The 19,993-nt window shown below is 41.8% G+C and overlaps 1 protein-coding gene across 11 annotated transcripts in view; it reads right to left on the reverse strand.

Annotated features, from left to right (window-relative positions):
• The window catches only part of LOC124004185 (membrane-associated guanylate kinase, WW and PDZ domain-containing protein 2-like), a 252,761-nt gene that overhangs the window by 50,409 nt on the left and 182,359 nt on the right, over positions 1–19,993 (reverse strand). For all 11 annotated transcript variants that reach the window (XM_046313016.1, XM_046312969.1, XM_046312961.1 and 8 more), the window contains 5 exons: positions 13,723–13,780; positions 12,869–12,990; positions 8,941–9,123; positions 5,859–6,391; positions 5,530–5,701 (listed from right to left, as the gene is read on the reverse strand). In XM_046313016.1, coding sequence (XP_046168972.1) covers positions 5,530–5,701; positions 5,859–6,391; positions 8,941–9,123; positions 12,869–12,990; positions 13,723–13,780 — 1,068 coding nt within the window. The remainder of the gene's footprint in view (positions 1–5,529; positions 5,702–5,858; positions 6,392–8,940; positions 9,124–12,868; positions 12,991–13,722; positions 13,781–19,993) is intronic.

Here is a 19,993-nt window from a genome sequence, read left to right on the forward strand (position 1 = left end):
TCCTGAAGCCGATACCACGACGGCCCTTAAAGTACTTCACTGGACTTTATGCAAACTGGAAACCACATATCCTGATGCCGCATTTTTTGTATTTTTTTTTAGTTTAACAAAGCAAATTTGAGGAAAACACCACCGAAGTAATATCAACACCTTGACTGTAGTACTCGCACTGCTACAACACTCAACCACTGCTACTCCAACTACAGGGATGCCTACAAGACCCTCCCCGGCCCTCCCTTCAGCAAATCTGATCATGGCTCCATTTTGCTCCTCTCTTCCTATAGGCAGAAATTCAAACAGGAAGTACCCATGCTAAGGACCATTCAACGCTGGTCTGACCAATCAGAATCAACACTTCAAGATTGTTTGATCACGAGGACTGGGATATGTTCCGGGTAGCCTCCGAGAATGACATTAACGGATACACTGATATGGTGACAGAGTTTCAGGTAGTTTATAGGAGATGATGTTCCCACTGTGACTATTAAAATCTATCCTAACCGTAAACCATGGATAGATGTCAGCATTCTCATAAAACTGGGAATATGGCTGAATACAAACAGTGTAGTTAAGTCACGGACACCAACGTCTTGCTTCCTGTCTTCTTCGCCCGCTTTAGGATTACACAGTGCCACTGATGTGGCCCACTACCAAGGACTGCGGGCTCTCCTTCTCCATGCCCGACATGAGTAAAACATTTAAACGTGTTAACCCTCCCAAGGCTGCCGGCCCAGACGGCATCTCTAGCCGTGTCCTCAGAGCTTGTGCAGACCAGCTGGCTGGAGTGTTTACAGACATATTTAATCTTTCCTTAACCCAATCTGCTGTCCCCACATGCTTCATGATGTCCATTGTTCTTCTACTCACGAAAGCAAAGGTAACTGAATTAAATTACTATCGCCCCATTGCACTCACTTCTGTCATCATGAAGTGCTTTGAGAGTCATGGACTTCCTGACGGGCCACTCCCAGGTGGTGAAGGTAGGAAACAACACCTCCACTTCACTGATCCTCAACACTGGGTCTTCACAAGGGTGCATGCTCAGCCGCCTCCTCTACTCCCTTTTCACCCATGACTGCATGGCCACGTACGCCTCCAACTCGATCATCAAGTTTGCGGACCACACAACAGTAGTAGGCCTGATTACCAACAACGATGTGACAGCCTACAGGGAGGAGGTGAGGACCCTGGGAGTGTTGTGCCAGGAAAATAACCTCTCACCCAATGTCAACAAAACAAAGGGTCTGATCATGGACTTCAGGAAACAGCAGAAGGAGCACCGCTCTATCCACAACGACGGGACCACAATGGAGAAGGTGGAAAGATTCAAGTTCCTCGGAGCGTACACATCACTGAAAAACTGAAATGGTCCACCCACACAGACAATGTGGTGAAGAAGGCGCAACAGCACCTCTTCAACCTCAGGAGGCTGAAGAAATCTGTCTTGGCACCTAAAACTCACAAACTTTTACAGATGCACAATTGAGAGCATCATGTTTTGCTGTAGCACCGCCTGGTACCGCAACTGCACAGTCCACAACTGCAGGGCTCTCAAGAGGGTAGTGTGGTCTGCCCAAAGCATCAAAGGGGGCACACTGCCTGACATCCAGGACATCTAGAGAATCCAGTGTTACAGGAAAGCCAAGAAGATCCACAAAGACCACAGCAACGGCCTGTTCACCCCTCTACCATCCAGAAGGCGAGGTCAGTACAGGTGTATCAAAGCTGGGACCGAGAGACTGAAAAACAGCTGCCATCTCAAGGCCATCAGACTGTTAAATAATCACCCCTAGCCCCCACTCAGTACCCTGCCCTGAACTTTAGTCACGGTCACTAATCGGCTATCACCTGGATACTCTACCATGCACTTGACCAGCATTTTCTACCATTCAGTGCCTTAGACTGCTGCACCACTTGGTGCACCACATAGACTGCTGCACCACTTGGGGGCCTAAGGCACTGCATCTCAGTGCTAGAGGCGTCACTATAGACCCTGGTTCGATTTCAGTCTGTATCACAACCGGCTGTGATAGGGAATCCCATATGGCGGTGCACAATTAGCCCAGCGCTGTCCGGGTTAGGCCGGGGTAGGCCGTCATTGTAAATAAGAATTTTTTCTTAACCGACTTGCCTAATTAGGGTTTAGATAAAAACACTGGTCACTTTAATATGGTTTACATACTGTTTTACCATTTCATATGTATGTACTGTATGTTAGGCCCATCTTATTTAACTATTGCTGTACATATACTATTGTTCAGAAATACTACATATTCTATCCATATACTGTCCATATTGTCTATCCATCCCATAACATATACACTGAACAAAAATATAAACGCAACATACAAAGTGTTGGTCCCATATTTCATGAGCTAAAATAAAAGATCCCAGACATTCCCATAAGCTTATTTTTCTAGAATGTTTTGCACATTTTTTTTATATACCTGTAAGTCAGTATTTCTCCTTTGCCAAGATAATCCATCCACCCGACAGGAGTGAAATATCAATAAGCTGATTAAACAACATGATCAATACACAGGTGCACCTTGTGCTGGGGACAATAAAAGGCCACTCTAAAGTGTGCAGTTTTGTCACAGAATAGAATGCCACAGATGTCTCAAGTTGAGGGAGCCTGCAATTGACATGCTGACTGCAGCAATGTCCACCAGACCTGTTGCCAGAGAATTTGAATGTTAATTTCTCTAGCATAAGCCACCTCCAACATCGTTTTAGAGAATTTGACAGTTCGCCCAACAGGCCTCACAACTGCAGACCACGTGTATGGTGTCGTGTGGACGAGCAGTTTGCGGATGTCAACATTGGGAACAGAGTGCCCCATGGTGGCGGTGAGGTTATGGTATGGGCAGGCATAAGCTACGAACAATGAACACAATTGCATTTTATTGATGGCAATTTGATACCATGCTGGATTGACATGTACAACAACATGTTTAATTTCCAGCCAATATCCATCAACTTTGCAAAGCCTTTGAAGAGGAGTAGGACAACATTCTACAGGCCACAATCAACCAGCCTGATCAACAAAGGAAATGTGTCCCAAATGGTGGTCACCCAGATACTGACTGGTTTTCTGATCTACACCCGCTACTTTAAAAAGAAAAGGTATCTGTGACCAACAGTTGAATATCTGTATTCCCAGTCATGGGAAATCAGGACCTAATTAGGGCCTAATGATTTATTTAAATTGACTGATTTCCATATATGAACAGTAAGTCAGACAAATTGGTGCATGTTGTGTTTATATTTTTGTTCAGTATATACACTGTAAAGTCCGGGCTCTGACATTGCTCGTCCTAATATTTATATATTTTTTTAATTCCATTATTTAACTTGTCAGATTTCTTTGTATTGTTAGATGTTACTGCACTGTTGGATCTAGGAACAAGCATTTTGCTACACCTACAATAACAACTACTAAATATATGTATGTGTCCAATAAAATTTGTCCACCAATCAGGTCTTTATGGTAGAGTGGCCAGACGGATTCCACTCCTCAGTAAAAAGGCACATGCCTTTTGGTTCTAGACTTGGCGCTCTGGTACTGCACGGCAAGCGGTACCGGAGCACCAAGTCTAGGACCAAAAGGCTCCTCAACAGCTTCTACCCCCAAGCAATAAGACTGCTAAACAATTCATAAAATTTACATTGACCCCCCCTCCCTTTTGCACACTGCTGCTACTGGTTGTTTGTTACCTATGCAAAGTCACTTCGCCCCCACTTACAAGTACAGGTTACCTCAACTAGCCTGTACCCCCATACACTGACTCAGTACAGGTGCCCCCTGTATATAGCCCTGTTATTTGTATTCGTATTGTGTTACTTTTTATTATTACTTTTATTTTAGCCTACTTGGTAAATATTTTCTTCTTCTTGAACTGCACTGTTGGTTAAGGGCTTGTAAGCAAGCATTTCACGGTAAAGTCTACACTTGTTGTATTTGGCGCATATGACAAAGTTTGATTTGATTTGACAGCCCGCTTGGAGTTTGTCAAAAGGCATCTAAAGGACTCTCAGACCATGAGAAACAAGATTCTCTGGTCTGATGAAACCCAGATGGAACTCTTTGGCCTGAATGCTAAGCATCACGTCTGGAAGAAAAACCTGGCACCACCCCTACGGTGAAGCATGGTGTTGACAGCATTATGCTGTGGGGATCTTTTTCAGGGGCGAGGCCTGGGAGACTAGCTAGGATCGAGAGAAAGATGAACGGAGCAAAGTACATAGAGATCTTTGATAAAAACCTGCTCCAGAGCGCTAAGGACCTGAGACTGGGGGGGAAGGTTCACATTCCAACAGGACAACGACCCTAAGCACACAGCCAAGACAACGCAGGAGTGGCTTCGGGACAAGTTTCTGATTGTCCTTGAGTGGCCCAGCCAGAGCCCGGACTTGAACCCGATCGAACATCTCTGGAGAGACCTGAAAATAGCTGTGCAGCAATGCTCCCCATCTAACCTGACAGAGCTTGAGAGGATCTGTGCCAAGCGTGTAGCGTCATACCCAAGAAGAGTCGAGTCTGAAACCGCTGACAAAAGAATCTAATCCATTTAAATTTGGGGATGTCATTTTAGGCACATTTAAGGTCAGATCCTTTTAAGAATAAGGCTGTAACATAACAAAATGTGGAAAAAGTCAAGGGGTCTGAATACTTTCCGAATGCACTATATGTGTTAATGTGTGTGTGTGTGTCCTCAAGTCTGCATGTGTGTGTATGCATGTGTGCCTTTGTGTATGTGTATGTGAGTTGTTCTATGGGTCGGCTGGTACAGGCAGCCTAAGGTAATTAGCAACGCCCTTGGGTCAAAGATGGTGGTGTATTTAATTCTTCCACTCATTTCAGAAGCACAAAGGGACATGCATCGTAAAGGATAGTGATAGAGTGTGGTCAAGTGCAAACACAGCCGATTCTGCACCACACAACTACCTTGATGACTAGGGTCCAACTCTCCTGATAGAATCCTTTCTGTCTGTACCCCTCTTTGTATCCATCAATCTCCCCTCTCTAAATTCCAACTGTGCAATCATAAAAGTAAAAATACAAGAAGGGAAAAAGAGAAAGGGAGGGACAAAAACTCCCGATATGATGAAGCACCCAGTAGCGCTTAAATACTGTACTGTACATAGGTCTGTAGAAACAGGTCTGTTGTGGTATGTCTGTCAGTGAATGCCTAAAAAGAGACATCCTTCAAGACAATCTAAATAATTTGAGATCTTTCATCAATCTTCTCTTTGAAACACAAGTGTCTGCAGGTGGAACATACTGTACGTATGAGAGAGAGACTCTTTAACAGATACCCTTTTCACACTTATGTGACAACCTGAACAATATTCTGGCTCTGATATTTTCTCCTCCCATTGTTATTTCCAGCACTGTGTCCATTCTATGATCTATTGTGGGTGCTTAACCAAGCCACCCTAGTACATTTCGGCTTGGCTCAGCTAAGCTCAGTAGTGTGAAAAGGGTAATCAAGTCAGAAAGAGGCTGTTCAAGACAGAAAGACGTACCTTCCCCTCCTCCTCTCTGTATGAGTAGTGTGGCCTCGGCTCCGACAGGACACTCTTTGAGCAGCTCCACCACACGGCCGTGTCTTGCCCCCGCCACACCCTGCTGGTTCACCTCCAGGATCAAGTCTCCTTCATTCAGACACACTCCGTCCTGCACAGCCGGCTCCAACACCTGTACAACACGGAACATAGTCAGGTATGAGGATGGAAAAGTAGGGGTGACGACAGACAGAGGGATGGATCGACAAACGGACACATATAGAGCAGTAGAATACACAATGCAAAATCTACAACATACATAGAAGATCAACACAAGAATAACACCCCACCTGTTTGACCCGCTGCCCCGTGGGGCTATCGGCGATGGTGAACCCGAACCCCTCTGCCCTCTTCACCATAGTCACCGTCAGAAGCTCCTCCCCCTGGATCACGCCCCCGGTGATCCCCGTCGCCCCTGACGACACCATGGAGACATTGTCGTCGCGCGGCGTCACGGCCGGAGCGGACCCAGGGTTGGTGAGAGGTAATGAGGACCCATCCAGGTGGGTGTCCCCAGGGTGGGGTGCCCCTGGCTGGGTTAGAGCCTGCGAAGGGAGCTGAGAGCTCAGGGAGAGGTACTCCAGGTAATGGTTGTAGCTGCTACGCCCGTTCACCACCATGGGGTGGTGTTCCATGCCAATGGGGGTCAGGGAGTTTCCGGCGGATGCCCCGCTGGGGTCCTCGGGGTCAAAAGGTAGGGGGTAACCCCGGCAGAGGACCAGGGTGATGCTTTGTCCAATGAGAACAGATTGGAAGAGTTTGACCACATCGGCGTGAGTGGTGCCCAGGCAGCAGATGTCATTGATGTAGACGATGACATCACCTAAAGGGGGAAGAGGCAGAGTTCTTGTTCAATAGGTATCAAATGGAAGAAGATGGTCTGAAACAGGTATAAAAACATAATGTATTGAACAAACACATTCAAATGTGTCTCAGCTAAGTCTATCATCGGAATCTCTAGCGAACTATAGAGTGTGTATAATTAGTAAACACAGAACAAGTCCGATGTCCCTAGAGCAGGGGTAGGCAACTAGATTTAGTTGGGGGACAATTTTTGTCAGAGCAGATGGTAATTTGTACACTGCAAATGTTATCTATTTATTTTGGATTCCCATTAGTTGCTGCCAAGGCACATTACGGCACTTACAAAAGTATACCCAAAAAGAGATTGTATTTATCTTGATAACATTGAGACATGATCACGTCTCTCTTTTTATTTTTAGGAACACTTGGGAACAGATTTGAATTGGTGATTTCACAGTACATTTTTACCTTACACTAAAATCCCCCCCAAAACATTAATATTTTGGAGGCCAAAGAAATACACTCGTGGGCTGGTTTCACCTGTTGCCAACACCTGCCCTAGAGTGTCACAGAGGCCCATGATATCAGTATGGTAGCAGAGTTAGAACGACGGCAAAGCTCTACATGGGTGGGTGTGTGGGGGGGGGGGGGGCGTGAGTAAAAGTAATGATACCTTAATAGAAATCTGTGAATGTATTGTAATGTTTTAAGATTGTATACACTGCCTTACTTTTGCTGGACCCCAGGAAGAGAAGCTGCTGCTTTGGCAGCTAATGGGGATCCATAATAAGTACAAATAGAAAATTCACCCAGAAAATCTACTTGAGTAAAAGTCTAAAAGTATTTGATTTGAAATATAATTAAGTATCAAAAGTAAATGTAATTGCTAAAATATACTTTAGTGTCAAATGTAAAAGTATAAATAATTTCAAATTCCTTATATTAATCAAACCAGGTGGCACCATTTTCTAGTTTTTTTAACTTATGAATAGCCAGGGCCACACTCCAAAATCATTTACAAACAAAGCATGTGTGTTTAGTGAGTCCACCAGATCAGAGGCAGTAGGCTTGACAAGGGATAAGTGCATGAATTTGACAATTTTTCTGTCCTGCTAAGCATTCAAAATGTAACGAGTACTTTTGGGTGTCAGGGAAAATGTATGTAGTAAATAGTACATTACTTTCAATAGGAATGTAGTGTAAAGGAAAAGTTGTCAAAAATATAAGTAAAGTACAAATACCCCCCCAAAAATACTTAAGTAGTACTTGTGTGTGTGTGTGGACATGCCAACCACCTGGAGTGTATTGGCACCAAGAGACAACCATCACACTGCCACTGTACTGCTATGCCAACCTGGTGATGGTTAACAAACACACACGCGTGCAGACACACACAGACAACGTAAACATACTCCCCTCCCACACAGCAACACCACAGCTCAAATAGGCCAGCAAATATCAGTCAGGGAAGGTGCATGCGTGTGTGTGTGTGTGTGTGTGTGTGTGTGTGTGTGTGTGTGTGTGTGTGTGTGTGTGTGTGTGTGTGTGTGTGTGTGTGTGTGTGTGTGTGTGTGTGTGTGTGTGTGTGTGTGTGTGTGTGTGTGTGTGTGTGTGTGTGTGTGTGTGTGTGTGTGTGTGTGTGTGTGTGTGTGTGTGTGTGTGTGTGTGTGTGTGTGTGTGAGAATGTCAAAGAGAGAGGGAGACAGCAAGCAGAAGAGAGTGAAATCAGGACAGTGAGCGAGCAAGAGGGAGATAGAGGGCTCTACTTTAATGGTAAATGTTAGCGCTGGTCCAGGGTGTGTCAGAAATATTTGAGCTATTTTCATGGTGGGAATTATGAGCGCCATAGCTAACGGTGGCGCAAAAGTACTGGGTTTTGATGGATAAATAAATTAAAGACATGATGAGGACTTGGCCACTCAATGGCCAATCCACGCATTTCATGGCTTAAAACTGTCTGCCGTTGTCTCAAGTTCTGTAGGTTATTGTCTGTCTTTGGGTTCTCATCGACTCCAATTCAGCTGGGGGCATGAAATATTATCTTCCTAGTCCATAGTGGATTGATACAGTTTATCAAATAGCATAGGCTACAGTAACAAGTCAAAAGATTAAAAACTCCAGTGTTTGCTCAATATGTTTGGAGTGGTGAGAGTCAACATTGTTGGAATTGGCTTCAAATATAGGCCTTTATGCATCGCACTTCTTCTCAAATAAAAATGACTAGGCTCCCATAAATGGTATTGTATGTGTGAGGCACGTTTTCAATAAGCAAGATATAGCCTAGGGCTGACCGTAGATATGCTATTATATGCCTGAATAATTTGAAAATGTTTGGAGGAGAACTGCACCACCCACACACACACCCACACACACACACACACACACACACACACACACACACACACACACACACACACACACACACACACACACACACACACACACACACACACACACACACACACACACACACCACACACACACACACAGAGGAATGTGGCTTCATAGATTTCATGATTTTGTAAACACTAAATTGTGTGTGTGAGGTTAGTTCCTATAACACAGTACCTGTGTCCATCTTCTGGTTCTGTGCAGCGGGGCCCTCGGGTATGATACTCTTGACCTGCAGGAACTCATCCGGTTCATCCCCTCCAATGATGGTGAAGCCAAAGCCCATGTTGCTCTTCTGGAGAGCCGTGGACAGAAAGGAGCCCTTCAGCTGGGTGGGGTCCCTCGTGAATGGGGGCTTCTCTGGAGAATTGTGGGTTAGAGTAGGCCAGTAATACAGTAGAATAATCACTCCTAAAAATATATATCTCCTGTTGAAGTCGGAAGTTTACATACACTTAGGTTGGAGGCATTAAAACTAGTTTTCCAATCACTCCACAAATTTCTTACAAACAAACAAGTGGCAAGTCGGTTAGGACATTTTCCAACAATTGTTTACAGACAGATTATTTCACTTATAATTCACTGTATCACAATTCCAGGGGGTCAGAAGTTTACATGCACTAAATTGACTGTGCCTTGGAAAATTCCACACATATGTCATGGCTTTAGAAGCTTCTGATAGGATAATTGACAACATTTGAGTCAATTGGATGTGTATCTTTGGATGTTTTTCAAGGCCTACCTTCAAACTCAGTGCCTCTTTGCTTGACATCATGGGAAAATCAAAACAAGCTTTTTTGTAGACCTCCACAAGTCTGGTTCATCCTTGGGAGCAATTTCCAAATGCCTGAAAGTACCACGTTCATCTGTACAAACAACAGTACGCAAGTATAAACACCATGGGCCAAAGCAGCCGTCATACCTCTTAGGAAGGAGATGCGTTTTGTCTCCTAGAGATGAACGTACTTTGGTGCGAAACGTGCAAATCAATCCCAAAACAACAGCAAAGGACCTTGTGAAGATGCTAGCGGAACAAGGTACAAAGTATCTATATCCACAGTAAAACGAGTCTTAGATTGACATAACCTGAAAGGCCGCTCAGCAAGGAAGAAGCCACTGCTCCAAAACGGTCATAAAAAAGCCATTGCACATGGGGACAAAGATTGTGCTTTTTGGAGAAATGTCCTCTGGTCTGATGAAACAAAAATCTAACTTTTTGGCCATAATGACCATCATTGTGTTTGGAGGAAAAAGGGGAAGGCTTGCAAGCTGAAGAACACCATCCCAACCGTGAAGCACGGAGGTTGCAGCATCATGTTGTGGGGGTGCTTTGCTGCAGGAGGGACTAGTTCCTCCTGCATGTCAAAATAGATGACATCACGAGGTTAGTAAATTATGTGGATATATTGAAGCAACGTCTGAAGACATCAGTTAAAGCTTGGTCGAAAATGGGTCTTCCAAACGGACAATGACCCCAAGCATACTTCCAAAGTTGTGGCAAAATGGCTTAAGGACAACAAAGTCAAGGTATTGGAGTGGTCATCATAAAGCCCTGACCTCAATCCCATAGAAAATGTGTTGGTAGAACTGAAAAAGCATGTGCGAGCAAGGAGGCCTACAAACCTGACTCAGTTACACCAGCTCTGTCAGGAGGAATGGGACATAATTCACCCAACTTATTGTGGGAAGCTTGTGGAAGGCTACCCGAAATGTTTGAATGCAAGTTAAACTATTTAAAGGCAATGCTACCAAATACTAATTGAGTGTATGTAAACTTCTGACCCACTGGGAATGTGATGAAATAAATAAAAGCTGAAATAAATCATTCTCTACTATTATTCTGACATTTCACATTCTTAAAATAAATAAAGTGGTGATCCTAACTGACCTAAGACAGGGAATTTTTACCAGGGTTTAATGTCAGGAAATGTGAAAAACTGAGTTTAAATGTATTTGGCTAAGGTGTATGTAAACCTCTGACTTCAATTGTATATATATATATATATATTTCATTTTTTTGATGCGGTTAAGGGAAGTGATATCAGAAATGGTTTGGCTGGACCAGGAAGTAAAGCCCAGTCTCCGGCGCAGGGATCATATGTGGACTAGAGTTTGCAGTGTTACCCACTCAGACAAACTCAGGCACAATAATAATCCCTCTTATAGTGATTACATCCGTGCAGGAAAACGTTATCACTATAAGCTGTTGATTGCTCATACAGCATTCAATATAAGCGTAGTGCACTGTACTGTCTGTATCTAATATTATATGCCATTTAGCAGATGATTTTATCCAAAGTGACTTATGTGAATATACATATTTTTTGTATTTGTATGTGATTTGTGGAAATTTAACCCACATCCTTAGTATTGCTAGGGTTGGCACCAGAACAAACAGGCATTTGATTTGGCCAGTTTTTCTTACGGGACATTCTTGGTGTTATAATAAAGACAATAGGCAGCTTGTGAGTTTCAAGTTTGGGGAAGCTTACAATTTTTCCTACCATTTCTACCCATCTGCATGGCAGTTCTGATAATTTTTGTATTCGCATTTTTGTGAAATAATAACGTTTTTGTTTCTCAAAATTATTGTCATCTGGTTAATCATAAATGATAATGATAATGATAAAATTCAACTAATGCCTTTACATATGGACACATTGAGGGTGTTATTTAATGGAAACCTATCAAATATAATCCAGTTAGAATCAGGAATTCCCCAGGTTAGCTGTTTAGGCCCCTTGTTTATTTTCAATTTTTACTAATAACATGCCACCTACTTTGAATAAAGCTAGAGTTTCTATGTATGCGAATGACTCAACGGTATACACGTCAGCTACTACAGCAACTGAAATGACTATTATCTGTGAGTGCCACAGAACTGATGCTACAGGCGAAACCAATATGGAATATCAAACAGGAAGTACTTGATTCTAAACAACGTTTGCCATGTTTCTGTCGATATTATGGAGTTAATTTGGAAAAAGTTTGGCGTTGTAATGACTGAATTTTCGTTTTTTTTCTTAGTCAAACGTGATGAAGAAAACGGAGCGATTTCTCCTACACAAAAAATATTTTTGCAAAAAATGAACATTTGCTATCTAACTGAGAGTCTCATTGAAAACATCCAAAGTTCTTCAAATGTAAATTATTTTATTTGAATGCTTTTCTTGTTTTTGTGAAAATGTTGCCTGCTTAATGCTAGGCTTAATGCTATGCTAGCTATCAATACTCTTACACAAATGCTTGTGTAGCTATGGTTGAAAAGCATATTTTGAAAATCTGAGATGACAGTGTTGTTAGCAAAAGGCTAAGCTTGTGAGTGAATATATTTATTTCATTTAATTTTTGATTTTCATGAATAGTTAACGTTGCGTTATGGTAATGAGCTTGAGGCTATGATTACGCTCCCGGATACGGGATTGCTCGACGCAAGAAGTTAACAGAAATTCATTAAACCAAATGACTGGAATTAAAGGTACATTTACTAGGCCTACTGGTTACATATATTCACGCAATGGAATAATGAATGTGCAAGAATTAGCAGAGACATCGGGGCACATTCTGGGAGAGTGGAGTGCATGCATTCTGGAGAGACACCCATGTCTTAGCCACACACACCTCCCCTTCTTCTTGTCTCAATATTTTAAATTATATTCAAGACACATTATCTACACACATTTTCGATGCTTTTCACTGACAGCCGAAATGCAATAATCAGCTAGGCCTATGGCCACGTGCTGCCCAAATTGCTTCCCAAAATAAGCATAGGCCTATGCACTTGTGAATCCACAGCAAAAAAAAATGTTTTATCCTGTGTGGTTAAGTCAGGCTCTCTGGTAAAGTATTTTGAATAGTTTTTTGGACAGACGTAATTATTTAATTTTGGTAAAATATCAATGAGATGCTCATGTCTCCACCCTATCAATGTGAGTCATTGTCCCAAAGGCAGGAATGAAGGCGACAAGCTTAGGTCTGCATATTATACCCATAGAAGCACAGTGGGCTTATTCAGGACAGACTTTGGCAAGAGTGAGCCCTCTCGCTCCGCTCTGTCTTATTATATGTAGCCCATGTGTCTGATGCTGTGAGGGTATTGTTGTACCTCTGTATATAGTAGGTAAAGGCAGAGCTGACAGTCCCTGGTTCTGCATCTCCTGCTGCTGCTCCAGTCGTCTCTTGGCCTCCAGGACAGGGTTCTCAAACTGAGTCCTTCTGTTGATGTGGCTGCAGGGAACAGGACTATGACAATGAAATCCAGCAGCATCAGTGTGTTTTGTGTTCACTTCTCCACGGCAGACATTTAACCATTGTTTGAGTCAGTGTGTATGTTCCAGGCTGATTACATTGCACTGTATGTATGGGCATCAGATTGCTACATCATAATGATGTGGTTAGTTTACATGTTCAACACCTAGCCATGCGTTGTGAGATTTGGCAATGTAGTCATTGATACTTGGGTGAGAACACGCATTTAATTTGAAATTGTTGAATGTAGCTTAAATAGAAATCAGTGCATGATTGAGGTGAAAGTGTTGTCAGGATTTTGTCCTAAATCTGTGGCTAACAAAGATGTTGTGGGCAGTGAAAAATCTGTATTTTAAATGGTACTGTACGCAAACACATTACCTAGTAGCAAACCAGCTTGCGCCAATCCCATTTAATTACAGTGAAATACTATAAAATACAAACAATGTATTTCCTTCATTACGATTATAGTAACGTTGACTTTTTTACACTAGAATACAGTAAATGTTACTGTAATATCCTAGCAATGACACAATACTGTAACTTACAGACAGCTAGTGGCAAATAACATACAGACAGAAATGACTTTTCTTAGAACAGCATTTGTTGAATGTTCTTGAATGCTAATGTTAGACCAAAACCTGATTCGAACTTAATGAGAATGTTAGCTAATATCCTGGGAATGTTTTTTGTATTGTGGGGAGGACTTACTCTACGTAGTAACTGCCATAGATAGGGTCATCGATCTTCTCCCAGCCATACGGCAGTTCTGGACAGAAGGAAGGAAAAAAGAAAGAACGATTTGGCAGGAATATGATCACATTCAAGAAGGACCCTTTTCCAGGTGCTGGACTGAGCAATTAGTTCAATGAAAACAAAACAAATCTGTATACTGTTAAAGTGATATTTTACTAGCCTGACACACAACTGGGTCTTTGTCGGGAAAAAGAGTAACATCACAACAAAGACATTGATACATACTAGGGTTGCAGGAGAACACATAAAAGGTGTCGGATCTTAATAAAATCCCGTCAGAGTCAATTGACCCACCTGTGTGAATGCTGAATAGCCACTTTAAATAATGTTTACATACCCTAACATTACTCATCTCATGTACTCTATACCATCTACTGCATCTTGCCTATGCCATTCGGCCATCGCTTATCCATATATTTTTATGTACATATTCTTATTAATTCCTTTACACTTGTGTGTATAAGGTAGTTGTTGTGAAATTGTTAGACTACTTGTTAGAAATTACTGCATGGTCGGAACTAAAAGCACAAGCATTTCTCTACACTCACATTAACATCTGCTAACCATGTGTATGTGACAAATATAATTTGATTTGAAAAGCTCCCTGTGTGTTAATGCTAGCGAATTAGCATTTCTTGCAGTGGCTACATATCAATACCCTTCTTCCATTGACATAAAGTTTGCACTTATTCCATAACATGGGACATAATAGGCTGTGAAAACAGCCTTTTTCAACACACGAGGGGATCCGGACAATAAAATCATAATGAAATTGTCTGTAAAACCCAAACCATGTGAGCTACAAACTAATAAGTCACTACCATCGATAGATGCTAACATTACATCGATATTGCGATCTAAGGGCTTAGAGCCTTAGAAATACAGGGTTAATTTGACCTATTTTTGGCCAGGATGATTTTCCTCCTGCAACAGGACGATTTGAATGACTATTGAATATGTAGAATCTCGTAGGCTATACAATGCAATACAATACCTAGGGCTATGGCTTGGGGAAAACTCTGCAAACCAACTGACTTTATTGCATCAAGTATCATCAAGTATTCGCACAGCTTGCTAGAGCATTGTGAACTGTCATAGTGCAGTGGTCTGAGCAGCACGCTTCGGCTCCAAGCATCACGATTTGCGCAATCATTTTGATACTTTGCATGAATGGACACTAATGTTGGTGTAGCCTACTGGTGTTATTTTATTTGTTTCCAATTCATGCGATCCATTAAATACAACTGTCTTTAAAATAAATGGAGAGGCTGCGGATCCAACTTTTCAGGATCTTTAGTTCGCTGGATCTTTAGTCTGCACATGTAGGGGTCATGTTCTTCGCATTTGTATACAGAGAACAGGCTACTCAGGTGAATGGTGCTTGTTTAATACAGTTAGATCAAAGCTGAATCCATGTCTGCGAGATCACATAATGATCACAGTATTCTACATAACCAAATATAATAGCATAGTAGTATACCACTGCTTTTTTCTCTCATATGGCCAAAATTCAACAGCGCCACTAGGCAAAATATACAAGTAGGCTATGCTACAGTTGGTTAAAACCACCTGCTCTGAAATTCACTCACTGTAGGCTGCATCATTCAAAACCACACTGCAGGCTACTTTGAAACACTATAGATCTATAGATCTAAATGCATACCCCCATGAAACAGATTGAGATCAAATGGTTACTATGCAGATGCTGCATTGATGCTTCACTGGTAAAACTTGAAGAATTATCATTCACAATTAACGTTATACTGTGCTCCTATATTATATTTGGTTCTGTTAGGTAGAATACTGTGATCATGATTCAGTTTGACCTAACTTTATCAAACAAGCACCATTCATCTGAGTAGCCAGTTCTCTACGCTTAGAGAACATACACATGCCATGATTGAACTGAATTTTGACATTTGATTCTTAACCTTAGGGTTACATTAAGATGTTCTCTGATGTCCCAAATTAGCTCATCAACTCAGCCAGGGAAACACCAACAGTAGCCTACTATCAGTTTTTCCAACTTTCATTACGTGACAATGGATAGACTAACAGGAGCCTATAGAATATGTACAATTGACTCGTTTCAGGAAACTACTTCACAGGAGCAGCACTTGAACGTACATTTTTTTGGGCAGAAATTCCATGTGGACCATGTGGACTTTCCTGTGCCTTAAATCTAAGGTTATAAACATACAGTCAGTGTCCAGATTTCAGTTTCAATTTAACCCACCTGAAAAGTGGGCTACAGTTCCCTTGCATACATGAAGGGCACATTTTGGCAGCGTACAGTCCCTTACCAGATTTCGGCGAATGTTTGTCAAATTCGCGGTTGGCTGTGCACTGGGGCCAGATCTTCCGGGAAGTCATCGAACGAAGTCTCTCGGACATTCGGTTTCCGTTTTATAAGATGTTCAAATTTTTGGTCATTTTTCCGCTGTCCCAGTAAATTCCAGCAGATGTCGAATGGAATCTTATTGCAAATGTACAAAACATCACCAATCACGACGTGGCCTCTCGCGCACACGCACACACACACGCACACGCACACACACACACACACACACACACACACACACACACACACACACACACACACACACACACACACACACACACACACACACACACACACACACACACAACTGTAGCTCAGGTGGTAGAGCATGGCGCTTGTAACGCCAGGGTAGTAGGTTCGATCCCCGGGACCACCCATACGTAGAATGTATGCACACATGACTGTAAGTCGCTTTGGATAAAAGCGTCTGCTAAATGGCATATATATAAAGGATGGAGTGACACAGTGCGGGGCTTAAAGAGACACAGAGCCTGCAATGTCATTACCATAATCTCTACAAGATGCCCCGCTTGACCGTAGCTTGCTCAGTCTAAGTGCAGCGACTATGAAAAACGTAGGTATATAATGAGGCCTGGCCCTAAATTGCAGGTGCTTTTGGGTGACAGCAGGAGAACCGTTAGGGCCAGAAGAACAATTCGACCTCAGGAACGATCCTGAGGTCCTCCCGATCTGTGCAAGCCTAATCTTAACCATGGTTATGAATGTCTTATGAACCTGATGACTATCCATCAGGCCATTATGAGGTCTACCTGCGTTGATTCTAAGCTTCCTGGAGCAACCGGAAGTGGTTAAATTCACCCTAAACATGTTTTGATATACCAAACCTGCAGTTTGTGAGAAATAGTGCATTCAACTCTGTGTAAATCAGTCAGTTATTTACATAAAGACTTAAAACTCAGGATTCTGTGAAAGCGTACCCAAATGAGGATATGTGTTTACTTTTAGCTTCCTGTGTCAACCCGGAAGAGCCTTAAATATGGGTCAAAGGGGCTGTTTTGAAGGTTTAAAGAGGTCAGATATTTCCAAAACTTAAAATGTGTGATTAGGCAACCCTCATGAACTGTAAATCAGTCATTTCTCCCATCAGATTTCCAAGAAAAACTAACACACACACAGCAAGGATTGAGTGACATAGTGTGGGGCTTAGAGACACACAGAGCTTGCAATAGTTACCTTTGTTCGAACTGTCAAAGAACCGTCAGACCTAGACCTCTGAAACTTTAGAAACCTGTTATAGAGCTCAAGTCGATAGTGCACGGTGAGTTGTGGCTGTAGAAGGTCTTCAGACCGAGAAACAGCTTCGTACATTTGCAATAACTTCAATTAATTTGACCATTACGAAAATGATGATATTTAGAAAAGTTCCAGAGTCGCAAGACTCGGTGCATTGAAACTGCCTTGGCCCATAGAGAAGGACCCCAATGTATCTGTCTGATAGCTCATTCAAGGACCCCGTAGCAACGCCCACAAAAAGTGGATTTTCAGCACCAATTAAGGTAGCTGCTCGGGCTCCAAATGACCAAACGAGCCGAAACTTTGGATTCGAGGTCGCGTCAGCTAGGCCTACATATACTGTCAGAACTGGACCCGCAGCTAGATAGTAACTATGTGTTATATGTTTTTATTATGGTTTAACCTGTTTGGGGTAGGGGGCAGCATTTTCACTTTTGGATAAATAGCGTGCCCAAACCGAACTGCCTCCTACTCTCTCCCAGATCCTAATATATGCAAATGATTATTAGTATTGGATAGAACTCTCTGACGTTTCTAAAAATGTTTGAATCATGTCTGTGAGGACAAACCATTCAGATTTTTTTTTTTTTAAGTCACAGTCTTTTCAATATGTTTTCATGGGGAATCCAGAATTCTAATCGACTTTCCTGCAGTTCCTACCACTTCCACTGGATGTCACCAGTTTGTAGAAATTGGTTGAGGGTTTTCCTTTGTGTAATGAAGTACCATAGCTCAGAATGAACATCACTTCATGTGTACCTTTTGATAGAGGCGCGTAACCAGAAAAGTAGTGTCAGTTTGTTTTGTTCCTGTATTGAACATAGATCATCCCGTCTTCAATTTGATCAATTATATACGTTTAGAAATAGCTAAAGTTCTATTACAAAAGTAGTTTGAAATGTTTTGTTAAAGTTTACAGGTAACTTTTGAGATATTTTGTAGTAAGATGGAAGCGGTGTTTTTCTGGATCAAATGCGCCAAATAAATGAACATTTTGGATATATATCGACGGAATTAATCGAACAAAGGGACCATTTGTGATGTTTATGGGACATATATGAGTTCCAACAAAATAATCTTGTCAAAGGCATGATTTATTTTATTTCTGCGTTTTGTGTCGCGCCTGCAGAGTTGAAATATGCTACTCTCTCATTGTTTACTGTTGTGCCATCATCAGATAATAGCATCTTATGCTTTCCCCAAAAAGCCTTTTTGAAATTTGACATGTTGGCTGGATTCACAATGAGTGTAGCTTTAATTTGCTATCTAGCATGTGTAATTTAATGAGTTGGATTTTTATAGAAATGTATTTGAATTTGGCGCTCTGCATTTTCCCTGGCTATTGGCCATGTGGGACGCAAGCGTCCCGCCTACCCCAGAGAGGTTAAACAGAAGGCGCTGTGAATTTTGGGCCTGCTCTAAAATATGCGATAGTTGGCTTCTAAAAGAGTTTGAAAAAGTGGGTGTGGTGTCAGTTTGTATCAGTTTGGTGTCAGAATAATATCTAATTGACTGATGGACCACCGTCCATCAGTCAATTAGATATCATTCTGACACCAAACTGACACCAAACTGACACCATTCTGACACCAAACCGATACAAACTGACACCACACCCACCACACCCACTGGCTGACTTTTGTCCATTTGCAATATGTTTAAACAGTGAAAGACCATCACCAAATTTCATTCTGAAATCAACACCAACGAACGATGGAGAGGAACCAGAATCGATACCCAGCCATGCCGAGTTTAATCGGGCCAGTCAATTTTGCATTTCTGCAGTATTTTTGAGCATGTCAAATTCGTGATGGTAAATGCCCATTGAAACATATTGCAAATGGACAGCCGTGCACCTGGTGATTGTAATATGTTACCAGAAGCACATTTAAAAAATGTTTTTAATGCCTTTAGGGGGGAGCAAGGGGTCTACGGTTGGGTAGAGAGCACCCCACACACACACCCCTGGTCATTTTGGATGTTTTTCAATTTAAAAAAACAAAACAACAAGAGTCCCACTTCACCCTCATCATACATGACAAATAGACCATCTAGGTTGATTCATGGCTTAACCTAGTGCTATATATCATTTGGGCAGTATAAATAACATCTGGACATGGTTCACTGACTTTAAAGTTTGTAAACCGACTTTCTATGATCGTACATGGCAAATGGACATAACATCCTGATTTGGCACTTTCAATACTGTCATATTGCATTTGGACATTTTTTATGGAATTTGATAATGGTACACTGACTTCTGACTTTGACTTCCTATGAAATCATATTGCAAATGCACAAAACATATGCCTTATGCACAATTTTAAAATTATGACAATAAAATATGACAAAAGTATGTTCATACAGTTCTTATACATGTGTAATTGACAAGAAAATATAAAAAAAAATATTTAAAAAACGGTCCAGAAAGAAGTTGTAAGAAGTTTTTGAAAAAAAATAATCGAATTGTCTAAATTTTACTCTTGGATCTTGACTTGTGTTACATTTGCAATGGGAGAATTTAGCGTTGAGCGCGCTCGGCATCTATTGGATTTTTGCTGTGTGACACTTGACATTTGCCATATGGCATTTGCAATCAGTTTTGAATTAAACAACATCTATTTGAGTGGT

Source organism: Oncorhynchus gorbuscha, linkage group LG02 (assembly GCF_021184085.1).
Source record: "Oncorhynchus gorbuscha isolate QuinsamMale2020 ecotype Even-year linkage group LG02, OgorEven_v1.0, whole genome shotgun sequence".
Lineage (NCBI taxonomy): Eukaryota > Metazoa > Chordata > Actinopteri > Salmoniformes > Salmonidae > Oncorhynchus > Oncorhynchus gorbuscha.